General features: G+C 31.6%; 1 protein-coding gene across 2 annotated transcripts in view; it reads left to right on the forward strand.

Annotated features, from left to right (window-relative positions):
- gus (splA/ryanodine receptor domain and SOCS box containing gustavus) overlaps positions 1 to 13,465 on the forward strand; it is a 67,990-nt gene that overhangs the window by 43,622 nt on the left and 10,903 nt on the right. For both annotated transcript variants that reach the window (XM_088239173.1, XM_088239175.1), the window contains exon 2: positions 4,673 to 4,800. In XM_088239173.1, the coding sequence (XP_088095299.1) occupies positions 4,673 to 4,800 (128 nt within the window). The remainder of the gene's footprint in view (positions 1 to 4,672; positions 4,801 to 13,465) is intronic.

Genomic DNA, 13,465 nt, shown 5'->3' on the forward strand with positions numbered 1-13,465 from the left:
TATCAAATGCTTTTTGTAGATAATTTCATAAAAATATAAACGTTCAGGTTTTTGTGCGCCCTGATCAATCGCGCTACTTTTTTGTTTACATGAAATTGTCGTTGCCTAAATTGCTAATGCTAATAAGTTAGTATTTCCCGATCACAACATTCTCCGACTTGTATGTATGAGGTAACCTTGACTTTGAGTCGCAATTTTGTCGAGGTTAATAACCTACCATTCTTTCAGTGTATCTCCAACTAGAATAGTATACGAATCCCATGCTATCTGAGCCTCTAGAATTAATTATATAACAATAGTTTATCAATATTAGTGATGGCAATTATTGCTATTTTAATTGTATTATCACGTAAAGACTATTAAATGCCATTGCTACGAGATCTTTCAATCCTTCGGAATTTTTCAGTTTGTCAAAATATTTTTTGAGAATCTTTCATTATAGTTTCTTTATATTGTTTTATGGTGCTAGAGTACGAAATTTATAATTTTTATTGTAAAACAAACGGTTTTAAATTTTAGCCATTTCTACTGTTAAGTCAACACAAAATTCTATGCTTAATTTCATTCTATTTCTGCTTGAAATCTGATCGTACAATAATCGGTTTTCTTGCTTCTGTTTTTTACGAAAAATGTTACGAACATTTCTCAAATATAATTATTTATGACTGCGATAGCGAGGTTTTATGATTTGAACAGTTTTTATTCCACTCTTTTCCAGAACAAACTCCACTACAGAAACTCAAAGTATGTATGTAAAACCATGAAGTTTTAACGAATACGATACAAGTAGTATACTAGATACTCTGACCATTACGGAACTATGTATACTAATAATGACCTTGTTACAATATTCATTTTACTACTTCCAGTCATATTTTTTTCTGTTCTGATAATATATTTATGATTTTAGGTAAAATATTACTATTATTTAAAATCTTCGTTTTCTAGATATTCGTGCATTGTTATTGTTTGGTGATAAGATCTAAACATCACGTTTGGTTTATGTATTGTTGACTGTGTGCACTATCTAAAGGTGAGTCAAGGCTAAGAAAGATGGCTTATCAGTGGAAATAATAATTTTGAGTTTACTTACGTTAAAGATTACACTGTTGTGTACAATATGTCTGGAATGTTGAGCACAAATTTAATAATAATAACTTACTATCGGTATAAATGTATATTTGTAAAAGACAGTAAGAGTTAAGTACAAACTTATTTTAATGTTTTTTAGGCCACTGTAAAAAAATATATAACATACATACATAGTTAAAGGTACACTGTCATGTCCAAAACGAACTCATCGTTAAACTGCAAATCTTTCAAATGCTTTTGTAACCCTCTATTCGTCCGTATTTTGAACAAATTTTTATGAAATTTCATGTTTTTTTTTGCTTCTCGGTGGAGTATGTCGTCGACTTACTTGTAAAGACTTCTAAGTCCAGATTACAAAAATGATCAGGAGACAATTCAAACACACCAAAACTTTTAATATTAGGGCCTATTTCACCACCTCTGAGTAAGGTCTTGATTAGAACTACTGGTCGAGTAAGTGCCTGGGTAAACTACTCTGAGCTCTGTCCTGTGATTAACTGCTAATCATAAACTAGAGAAATAACAAAATGGCAGCAAAACAATTTGACAGCCAGCGAAAGGGATTTGTGTTTCCATTTGTTCGTTCGGAAACTTTGTATTTTTATAAATTTATTAGACCGAAGGGGGCTTGAATTGGAGCACGCGTTGAACTCCGCTTCTGAAAACTTCCACGCTATTTGTTTTCCTTTCACGAAACAATGCCTCTTTTTTTTATTTTCCATTACTTCTTTGTGGTGCAAAACTAGATTTATCGATACCTCGCACTCCTCCGTACTAAAATTGACACTCCTGTCGCGCTTACCTTCAATTATATTATGGAATTAAAAAAGCACGTGCGGTTTCTTAAGTAATGAACGAATACAATAAACAATAACAGCGTCCGCTGACAGACGTGAGCCTAGACCGGTTAAATGCGACGTTGCCGTACGAAGTATCTATTTAGCAAATCGGAGGATACTTACACTCATATGTCGCGAAAGCGTCGCCCGTTGATCGGGACGTTAATCATCAAATTAATGTTAGTTGTTCAATACTTAACTCGGAAATGGAGAAATAGGCCCCTAGTCCAAAAAATCCATTCCTAAAATGTAATCATTTCAAAACTGAAAATAAAGGACTTTTAATCTGGACTTAGAAGGTTTTACTAGTAAGCCGACTATGTAGTATCTAGTTATCCAGTATCCACAAATTATTTCTCCAACGGATGTCTGAATCCTAGATTCCTGGGTCAGGTTTGAGAGATGCCAATATCCATTGCATTTTGAGTTGTATGAGTTTTCTAATTTTTTCTTTCTGGAAAACTAATTAAAACCATCTGGAAAACTAAACGATGAACCTTTTCTCCCATATTAAAGTGCGGTTATAAAAAACATATTGTTTCGGTATTCATTTTTTTTAATTTTTTTTTATTTTTTATTTATTTATTTAAAGAAAACAACAGCCATTACAACAAAAAATACAGTATATACAAATAAACCAAAATTTTAGGCCAATTATAGTTTTATATATAAAAACTAAATAGAATGTAAAAAAATTTAAAAAAAGCGTACCTGTATTAAGCCACTCCGTATCATATCACTTGCAAAAAATAAAAAAATTAATAAAAACTAAAAGTAAAAAATTTAATTTATTATTATAATTTTTAAATAATTTAAAAAAAAAAAACATTTTACGGATCCCCACGGAGTAGCTTCAGATCAGCTTTTCCTCTTAGACATAAATACAAATGTACTAATTATTGTTCTCTTCGTACATGTTTATTACTTAAAACTCCTAAATGAGGATTTAGATTTTTTGATTGTGAAGTTACCGCGCGTGTGACGTCTCAAGTTCTCTTCCGCTTCTTCTCGGTCGGTTCTTCCGATTTGTTCGTTGAATTACCGGAAACCGAAAATCTCTCGCAACTCTCGTATCATTAGTTGATTCATATGAACCAGTGACGTCGTTCAAAGTAGTTTGTTTCTTTTTTTTTTTTTAATTTCGTTCATTTTCAATAAACTTTGTCGTACAATTTAATGCTCTAATTTTTACCACGCGCAAGAAAACATTTTTTGTAAACAATTTCCCTTATGGCTAAAGTTCCTCGTACTGTTTAACAATTAAGACAAAACTCTTTACAGGCAGATATAAAATTTTATAAAAAACATGGCGTACTGCGAAACTAGATTTGCTTTACATGTAAAATTAACGTTAATACTATATTTACATAGTTTAGACATGAAATCTATCTTGTGTTCGATTTATCATCCTTCATTATGTGTGATTTTCAATTGTCTGTAAAGTAAAATCAATAGTGACCGTCCGGAATTGCGGTTTCGTTTTCGGCCGAAAATTGGCCAAAACTTCGGCTCAGCCGAAACCTGCGGTCGGGATGTATCGGATTGCGTGGAGATTTTGGATTGTTGTCCATTCAAATAATCACTTCATTCAAATAGCCACTCTCCATCATAAAATCGAGACAGATTTTGTGATTTGTTTACTATTGTTAGTTCTGAGATCTTTCTATATTTATATTTCTGTAATTCCTCTATAGTTAATAAGTTAAAGTTATAGTTGAAAGTCTATATAGTTATAGTTAAAAGTTCCTATAGCGTACATTGAAAAACTGTTACATATAAGTTATATGTGTTACATAACAACGAAACAAAAAGCGCTAAAAATAATAAGTCTTTTATTTCGTTGAGTATTTTATTTAACGCTATTTTAATAAACTCGTAAGGTTTCAAAGTAAAAGCGCCTAATTGCGGGCGTTTTACAGTGACTTTTAACTTATTTAAATAAATTTCGGTTGCGTCTAAAAATCTTGTTTCGGTCGGTCACTAAAAATCAAATTTTCTGTATAAAAAAAATTGTATGAAAACAATTTGTGTTCACAACATTGACAATGTTCAATTACAGGTTACCGGCGAAGATACTTAATATGAACATTTTCGTACGGAAAATTTGATTTTACTTTATAGAAAATCGAAAATAACTCTTTTAATCAATAATGCTTTCAGTATTTCCAAATGTTTGTAGACAAGGCTGGATTCTACTACAGCCTTGTCTACAATGACAGGTCATAAGCCCTGTAAATGACCAGACTTCCACATTCCCCTCTCAAAAATGTTTTCCCCCTCTGTTACAACTGAAGATTACTGTGATCTTTGATTGCCTACAAAGTAAAATAATATTTTCGGTGTGAAAATTGGAATATGCGTATAAATTTTTGTTTGAACCATGTTCAATTACAATTTACCGAGAGTGGTATTTCAAATTTTCATACAAATTTTCTGCCGTCAAAAGCAAATATGTCGTATTTTGAGATGTCATTTTTTAATATGTATCAACTTCATGCAAATGAAAAAAAACTGTAATTAATCGTAAGTGAAAACACGTATATCAATTGTTTTTAAATCATAAAACCTGTATCATATCTACACAAGGTTTTTACGTATACTCTAGATATTGTATTATTGCTTTAAAAACTCAAAAAGCATTATATCGTTGATCGTACTGAAAATGTTTTTTTCAGCTCATTGCTATATATTAAATGGTTCGGAATGTTTCAAAATTCACGATGCTTCTTCTTTTTCTTCAGGTATAAGAGCGGCCTGCGCTCAGTGAGGGGCGCGGAGGGCGCCGAGGCGCGGAGGGGCGGGCTCAAGGCGCTGCCCACCAAGCGCGCCCGGACCAGGGGTATGAGCATGGGCCAAAAGCTATCAGGAGGTAAGCCAAACCACATTATTAGCCCAAACCTGAACTTACTTTTTAAAAAATAAAACGAATAGTGATCTCACTATGTAAATAAGTTATGTAACGTCGCCTTCATTTGAATACAATGTAAATCACCAAATGATTACTTTACAGGAGACAAAAAAATATTTCGTAAATCAGTAATTTTGTATGAGACTTAAGTTGTTTTTTTTTTTTACCAAATACCGTAAAACTCCAACTATCCTTTGAAAAAATACAGCTAATTGGAATCGCATTAAGAATTTACTTAAATATTTATATAGAAATAAAAGATGAGTGATATTCAATACAAAATTACATGAAAGTAAATTTAATTAATAATTAATTGTTGATGATCCTTAAGACAACAATAATTCAATTTAATTTACTTTCATAAAATTTTGAATTCCCTACCTCTTACCTCTGTTTTGTATAAATACATAAAATTTCTTTAAAAAGATACCAGTCTCGAAGATATCGCGAAAGCGATGAAACCGGTCACTGGATATTTGAAATTTGTGGATTAAAGTATCACTCGTCTTTTTTTTTCTATAATAAATTACAATTTATTTATTTATTTAAAGAAAACAACAGCCATTACAACAAAAAATACAGTATATACAAATAAACCAAAATTATAGGCCAATTATAGTTTTCTATATAAAAACTAAATAGAATGTAAATTTTTTTTAAAAAAGCGTACCTGTATTAAGCCACTCCGTATCATATCACTTGCAAAAAATAAAAAAAATTAATAATAACTAAAAGTACAAAATTTGATTTATTATTATAATTTTTAAATAATTTTTAAAAAAAAAATCATTTTACGGATCCCCACGGAGTAGCTTCAGATCAGCTTTTCCTCTTAGACATAAATACAAATGTACAAGTATATAACAAATTACAAATGTTAAATAGATAGTACTGATTAAGTTAAATGATTATTATCTGCAATTATAGCCTTGGCATTTTTCTTATAGTTAATTAAAGTTAGAAAATATATATCAATTTCAAAAAAATGTTTGTTATAACTATTTAAGATTATGGGAAAAGGTGCATTCTTGTTGTTATTTGTGCTTGATCTTCCAACATGAAACAATTGCTGCAGCCGAGTTGTGCGCTGAGGGATACGAATTTTAATTTTCTCAAGAAGTTGGGGACAATCTAATTTGTTATTTACTATTTTGTAAAGGAAGACGGTATCAGATATAGTTCTTCTGGATTGTAAGGTTTCAATATTGTGATATAGTACAGCTTCTTCATAGTTATTAAAATGTTCATTTTGTCGATAGTTTAGATGCTTCATAAAAATTTTTTGAATCCTTTCAATTCTTAAAATGTATTTGGAGTATTGAGGAGATCAGACTGTAGAGCAATATTCCAACAATGAACTTCCATCAAGAATTTTCACTTAATCAAACATCGGGAACCTCATTCATAATAGCATACGCGCTAACAATTACACCACGAGGCGGATATAAATTAATTGTTTCACTTCCTTAAAAATGAAACCAATATGTATGAAACCGGTAACTGGTGTACCAAACTAAACAAATAACCCGTCGCATAAGTAATTTTTATTTTTTGAAAATGTGTTATACCACTGACGGTTAAGTGCAACAAGCAGTTCCCGAATTCATTTACCCTTTTGGGGAATATGACGTCAGAAACAATCGTTCAAGATTTCAATACATCTTCTTTGAAGTACGCGTTATTCGAAAAACGTGTTTTACCTCATTTCTGTCAATATTTTTTTTGTTAAAATCACAAAGATACATGCTATTTTGTACGGTGAAAAATATTCTATCATAATCTCAAATACAGAAAAAAATCCTTACGTTGTATTCAAATTAAAGCGACAGTAATTTTGTGTGTGAAATAGATGCCCACTCTCGTGGTGAGCGTGAAATAAGTGTTTGAAATGTGGTTTTCTACACTTCAATACTTTATTGCGACTGAAGCGTAAGACTGGTCATCTTACCTTTCATGTAACAAAAATTATTCAGATACGCTACAATTGGAGTACCAATGCAGTGCCCCATGCACCACTGAGTGCAGATGGGGAGATGATGATAATGATGTGGTGGTGTCGTAGATCAGAAGGTTCGAGATCCGTAGTCCACTTTACCAGAACTTATTTTTAACATTGTTTTCACGACTAGAAAAAAATGACTCAAAAAACACCAAAATTTATCAAAACATCAGATTATTCATGTTGGAAGGGCAACCGCTATCTATGCTGCGCAGCATTGCTTCGAATGTCGATCTGTTTCATGTCTCTCCGAAGGGTTTTTGCAGGGCAGGATTCTCTCTTTGAAAAGAGTATTTCTTATGTATTTTTTATAATATGTGCGCCTTAAATTTAAGTTTGTAATGTACATAACTGTACCCTAAACTCCTAAAGGATAAACCAAGGGAGTCACGTTGAACGAAATGTTCAGAAAACGAGATTTTGTGATTGTGCGATTTCCAAAACACCATTTAACCAAATGAGATAATTTTAATCTAAAAAGATCTTTCAACGTAAAATAATTATTATGTATTTCGATAATAGTATATATTGAAAAGGCATATTTGGGACTACTGATGTTTTTGCATTAAAACAAAGTGGACTTCAGATTTTTATTCAAACTCATAAAAGCATAAAACATTTAAGTTTGTAAGTGAAAATTCTTGATGGAAGTTCATTGTAATTTATTATATAAATAAATTTATATAATAAATTATTATTTTTTATGACGAAAGTGGACTTTGGTTTTTTATTCACCTATAAAATAGCTTATTGGGATAATTTCTGCATTTTGAACTTTAAAACGGCAAAAATAGGACTTCCGTATTTTGTCCTCTAAGGTACGGTTGTTATTTATGAAAGAAGTGTAATTTAATTGAAATGAATTGTACAACAATGTTTGATTATGTCCAAATGCTTGCAGACTGGCTGGATTTCCTCCCTAGGGAGTTGTTCATATTTAAATTTATTTCAACAGAGAGGGAAAAAGTTTTCGAGAAGGGAATATGGAAGTCTAGGTTACACAGTGTGTAAAGTGGCCACTTAAACCAGCCAATGACAGGTCATAAGCCCTGTAAATGCCTAGACTTCCATATTTCCTTCTCGAAAACTTTTTCCCTCTCTGTTGAAATAAATTTAGAAATGAATTGTCTTCAACTTCTATAGTCCGATTAAACGTTCGGTTTTCCCCCGTTGAACTTTCTAAATGTTTAGTTTTCTCTCTAGTTTTTATTAGCAAATGATTATTTTTAATTAATTTATTTTTTTAACCTACCGAGTTCGTGATAGCTAAACCATTGTCCGTCCGGATTATATACTAATTACTAATGTGATTCCACCGATGCCGGGTTTAATAAACCCACCTTGAATTATTATTTGCCCCGAAAATGGGTTTATTAACCCGAAACTGAACTTAAATAAATAACTTGTTCAACGGTGTAAACAAAGTGATCTTAAATAAAACAACAGTGCACATTAACGAATTACAACAGAGATGGAGAACATTTTATAAAAGGAAATATGGAACTCCGGCAATTACAGGGCTTATCACCTCTCATTGGCAGGTTTAAATGGCCACTTCTCACAATGTGTAACATTCACCATTTTGCCTGTGTTTGAATATCCATATTTCTTCAATTCTTCCGTCTATTCATTTAAATAAAGTTATAACTTAGGATAATAAGTGTACACTAGTGACAAATAGTGTTAGAATAAGTACAAATGTAAATATCGTGCTGTAAATATGTTCATTTTAATCATCTCCCTTTCCGCACCCTGTGGTGCATAGAGCACTGTATTGGTAAACTAAATGCAGCTTAATTCAATCATGAAGATAGGGTCATTAGTCTTCAGGTGCCAGTCAAGGAACATTTCAATATTGCAGCTCAAAAAACTTCTAAAATTAATATTTCACGTCCATCCTGCCATGAATCGAATCTAGGGCCTCAAGAATGGGGCCCATTAAATAAAAACGAACTACCTTGAACGACTTCACTAGTTCATATGAATCGACCAATTATATGAGTTTTTAGAGATTTCCGGTTTATGGTAAGTGAATGGACCAATCGGCAGAACTGACCGAGAAGCGGAAGAAAACTTGAGACGTCTCGCACGAAGTAATTTCAGGAATATGGACAATACTCATGTAAAGTTGAAGAAAATCACACGCGTCGTTTTTACGATCATGAAGATTTGTGTGTTTTTATCAGTTTATTTTTAAAATCAAGATTTTGGCGTGGTAATAATTGTTGACATAAGATTTCATGCTTCCTAATCCTTCTATAGAATCGAACACGATTCAGGAACATTTTCTATCAAATTAAATTCGACGCCAGATTGGTGTTTAGATCCTGACGTTAAGCGGACCTTTTTCATTGGTTGGGTCGATTGAGCCAATGTCAGCTTGGCCGAATGTCATTTTTGAAATGTTTTTCAATAAAATATGTAGCACTTTTGAAGATCGTTTTCTTCGTAGGTGAATTGGTAAACATCCAGCCAATACTTATTTAATCATCGCGGACTGATCACGTCAGATACCTCGTTTTGATCTTGACCTTCGGTTTTTTTCCACCCACGGCCTACGTCATGGCGGCAGGGATCACACCGAACGCCGTCCACCGTCCAGGTACCATATGATTGAGGTCCCCATCCGGTGAACGGACCGCCTCCGAATTCTCGCACGCCGTGTCAACGCACCCTGCGGAGCTCTGATCTGAAGACAGCCACAAGCCACCAGTCTCCGGTCACTTGCTCAGTTTGCTTCCGCGTTCGCTGTCATTATCCGCCCGGACTCGAGGTCACGCCGTATATTTTAATGCTGTGGAATATTTCATTCGTACCACCTCTGGAAATGATGTTATTTATTATCCTTCCATGAATTATTCAACAATTTCAGTATTTTTTTCTTCGTTACTAAGAGTTATCTTCTTTTGCAAACGCTTTAAATCTTCTGCGTTGATTATATATTGCTCAGATTTCCGGGTATAATATTTTGTTATGTGTATTTTGTTTTATGCAACCACTTGTTGACCGAATGTTTTACAAGACTCAATGAAAATACTATGAAAATGAAATGATAAAAATAAAATAGGAAAGAATTAGTTACGTAAACCTTGACGAAGAAGCTTGTTTGCTCTAAGATCGATCGGCGGAAGGAAAAAAAATAGTGGTTATAAACAAAATTGCTTTATTTATTTTATTTTATTGAAATGAAATTCGTTTGAAAATGCCCTAACAAGGCGAAACAATTGTCACGAAAATTGTTGTTTTTACATTTGTAAAAATAAAATAAAGTTTTTAGTTGACTCAAATCAGTGTTTGATTTCTTACATTATAAGTTTTAGAAAAGCGGTCATCTTAATTTCGTAAAGGAAACTGACGATTCTTTGTATTTTTTCCCCTTTTTGATTTTACTTCATTTTATTGGTTAATTTCATTTTAATGTACAAATACGTACAAATACCAATAATTTTTATAATTAATATTTTTTTTTTTTAAAAGCGTTAGACATTTAATAATGTTTTGGATGTTAATATAAGTTTTGTCTGTGTTTTATTATTATAATATATATATATATAAATATTCTTCTTTATTCCCTCGATTAAACGCGAACAGAAGGGGTGTTGAAAATAAGCAAACATAATTGTAGAGCAGAAAATTTTCTTTCGAATGACGTATATACCTCATTTAAATAAAATTACTAATAAAGCAATGAAATCGTTAGGTTATATTTTAAGAACAGTCAAAGATTTTAAATCAACTTGTCAGGAGCATACTTGAATACAATTCAACTATCTGGAGCCCATTTTATGGAGTTCATTCGTTAAAACTTGAGAGAGTGCAGATATTTTTTTTGCGTTTTATCAATTACAAGCTATGTATTCATATTGAATCTTTAAACTATGACTTCTTAATGAATACACTTAATTTGGAAAGTATATACAGAAGACGGAAACTGAGTAATTTAATCTTTCTTTTTAAGATAATAAATGGCACGTTGGACTTCCTGACTTGCTAAATATGATTCAATTCCGAATACCTGTTAGGACTACTAGACATAATGTCCCATTTCATATAGATATTGCTGCTACTAATTATGCTATTAATTCACCTATTCCAAGATTGCACAGTCTAGGGGGAACCAGATCAGTTGTATTGAAATTTTTCACATTAGCCAAATGAAGTTTAAACTTGCTATTAAAGAAATAGTTTAGGATTCTGACTGCTGTTTAAGTATTTATCTTTATTTGTAAAAATATAAAAATAAATGTATAAATAACTACATGTCAAATATATTTATAATCGTATGACTAGATATTTGTTTTTTTATAGTTTTTGAATTTTTTTTTAATATTGAATTTTTAAAAAATGTTTATTATTTTGTTTCTTTTTATATTTTATTTTTAAAACGGTTGAGAACCCCCGAGCTCTTATTAGGAGACAGTTAGTATTATTCCTAGGGCATTCAATATACATTGCAACAATACTGACAAATTAATGATTTTTGCTATTTCGAGTATACCGCGTTATCTTTATTTTTATTATTATTACATATTTTAATTATTTTTTTACCTAAGTATATTAAGTATTAAAATCCCAAAGTTATTATATAGAACAACTGTGTAATATGTATAGATATATTGTTATTATATTATTTCATAATTTTGTAATAGAACACTGTTATGTTAAATGTATTTATGTTAATGTTTATAAAAGGCATTTGTGCCGTGTACAAACTAATAAATAAAAATAAATTAAATAAAAAATAAACTTTGCCCTTTTGGTGCTCATTTTTGACACAACTTACGTTAACAATTAATATGTAAATTTTCGATTGCCCTTTTAATTTTCATTTACAATCTATTAAGTTTGGTATCATAATTAGCAGCGATATGGCTACTCCAACATAACAGACTTAGACCCTATATTATTCAGTAAGGCATACGGCATAGTCTCCGCGCTGGAGAAGCGTTCAAATTAAAACACTTAATGTCGCTCGGGCGGTACTAAAGGACTGCTACGAGTACAAGAACATTATAATAATATGTACCGTTTGCGTTTGGGTCACTCACCCCTCATCATTACTCTTACTAACCCGGTCACATAGCAACCAGCAATAACTTACGTGTTGTTTGTCTCACGAGTACCAATTACCAATAGGTGCCCTTAATGCAGTTTTTTATCCTGTTTTCAAATAAGTATCCGGAATTTCTCCATCGCCCGCAGAATTTCGTCAAAGCCACGGACGATACTCCTGGTTTTTGTACCTCAAACAGAATTGTTCTAAAATTAGTGATGCAAACGATCACGGACCAAAGGTCCGTGGTTCGAATCCCACTCTACCCCAACTCGATTCCATTTTATAATAGTGAGTTATTTACAACTCGTTGAAAATGGCCCTCAAAATTAAATATTTGGATAAATCAAAAGAACGCAAATATTTATTTTTCATTAAAAAAAAATAACTAAAGAAAGAATATTTGTGGATCCACAATGCACCGTGAACAATTTGGGGAACTACTGAATCAACTGGAGAATGCAACTCGGCGAGCATTCAAAAATATTACTCACAGTTTATAGGTAAATCAGAATGTTTGAATATCGAGCGGTTAAGAATGCAGAAAGTAGAAAGTCTTTTTGAGACAATTTTTTATTTTTATTTTTGTTGGCCGTTGAATCAGTAACATTCGGTACGTATATGCATATCCCATGTCCCCAGTAGTTTACGGATATTTTGTCCATGCTTATTGAAATATTTCGTGGATTCTACTACGAGTATTTTTATTTTCTCAATAATCGTTTACTGATATGCCACTTGGTGATAACCGTGTTAGAATTATCAGAGAATACGAGTACTGTCGAATACAATACGACATACAACATTGATAATATGCCTAGTTTTCCACTTACTGTTTTCACTCTGCTAGAGCTACTATTATGAAATTTAAAGCAAACATAACTAGGTATATATTAACAATTAGTTATTGTGTATTATATTCTGTGCAGACAGATTCTGTTTACAATAAAGGCCATGTTTCCTCCTTATCCAAAGTTAGTATTTTAGCTGCATGAAATATAAAACAAATTCAACGCAAACATGTACTTAAACGTTATTACTATTGAAAACATTCTATCTCCCCCTTTAATCATATTTTAGAAATCATTTACGAACAAATAATATTATACATTATAGTACAGTAAATATAATTGATATATATAATTGTTTGTGTAATACGTTCACTCGTAAAAATAATGAAATTGATGAATTTGTGTTTCTGTATATAGTATAAACGATTAACATCTTTGTTTATTATGATATCCTTAAAATAATAATGGAAAAAATGTAAATGAACCACCATATGCTTTAACTTTAAACAAGAGAGCGGATATGGAATAAGCAAATACGCATATACGCGTGTACGCACCGAATATTACTGATTTTTGGCGATTACTGTGTATATGAATACATACCAACGTTCAAAGTTAAATTATGTATTTTTAATTCATTAAAAACATGTGAGTTTCAGATAATCTTGTATCTCTTAATTACGGATCGAATAATACAATTTGTTAGTAAAAATTATTGGTAAAACTTAATTGTGTAATACCAGATTCATACTAATATTATAAATGCGAAAGTGTATTTGTTCG

Source organism: Micrasema longulum, unplaced genomic scaffold, assembly GCF_059751315.1.
Source record: "Micrasema longulum isolate JH-2025_06_02 unplaced genomic scaffold, ASM5975131v1 h1tg002087l, whole genome shotgun sequence".
Taxonomy (NCBI): Eukaryota; Metazoa; Arthropoda; class Insecta; order Trichoptera; family Brachycentridae; genus Micrasema; species Micrasema longulum.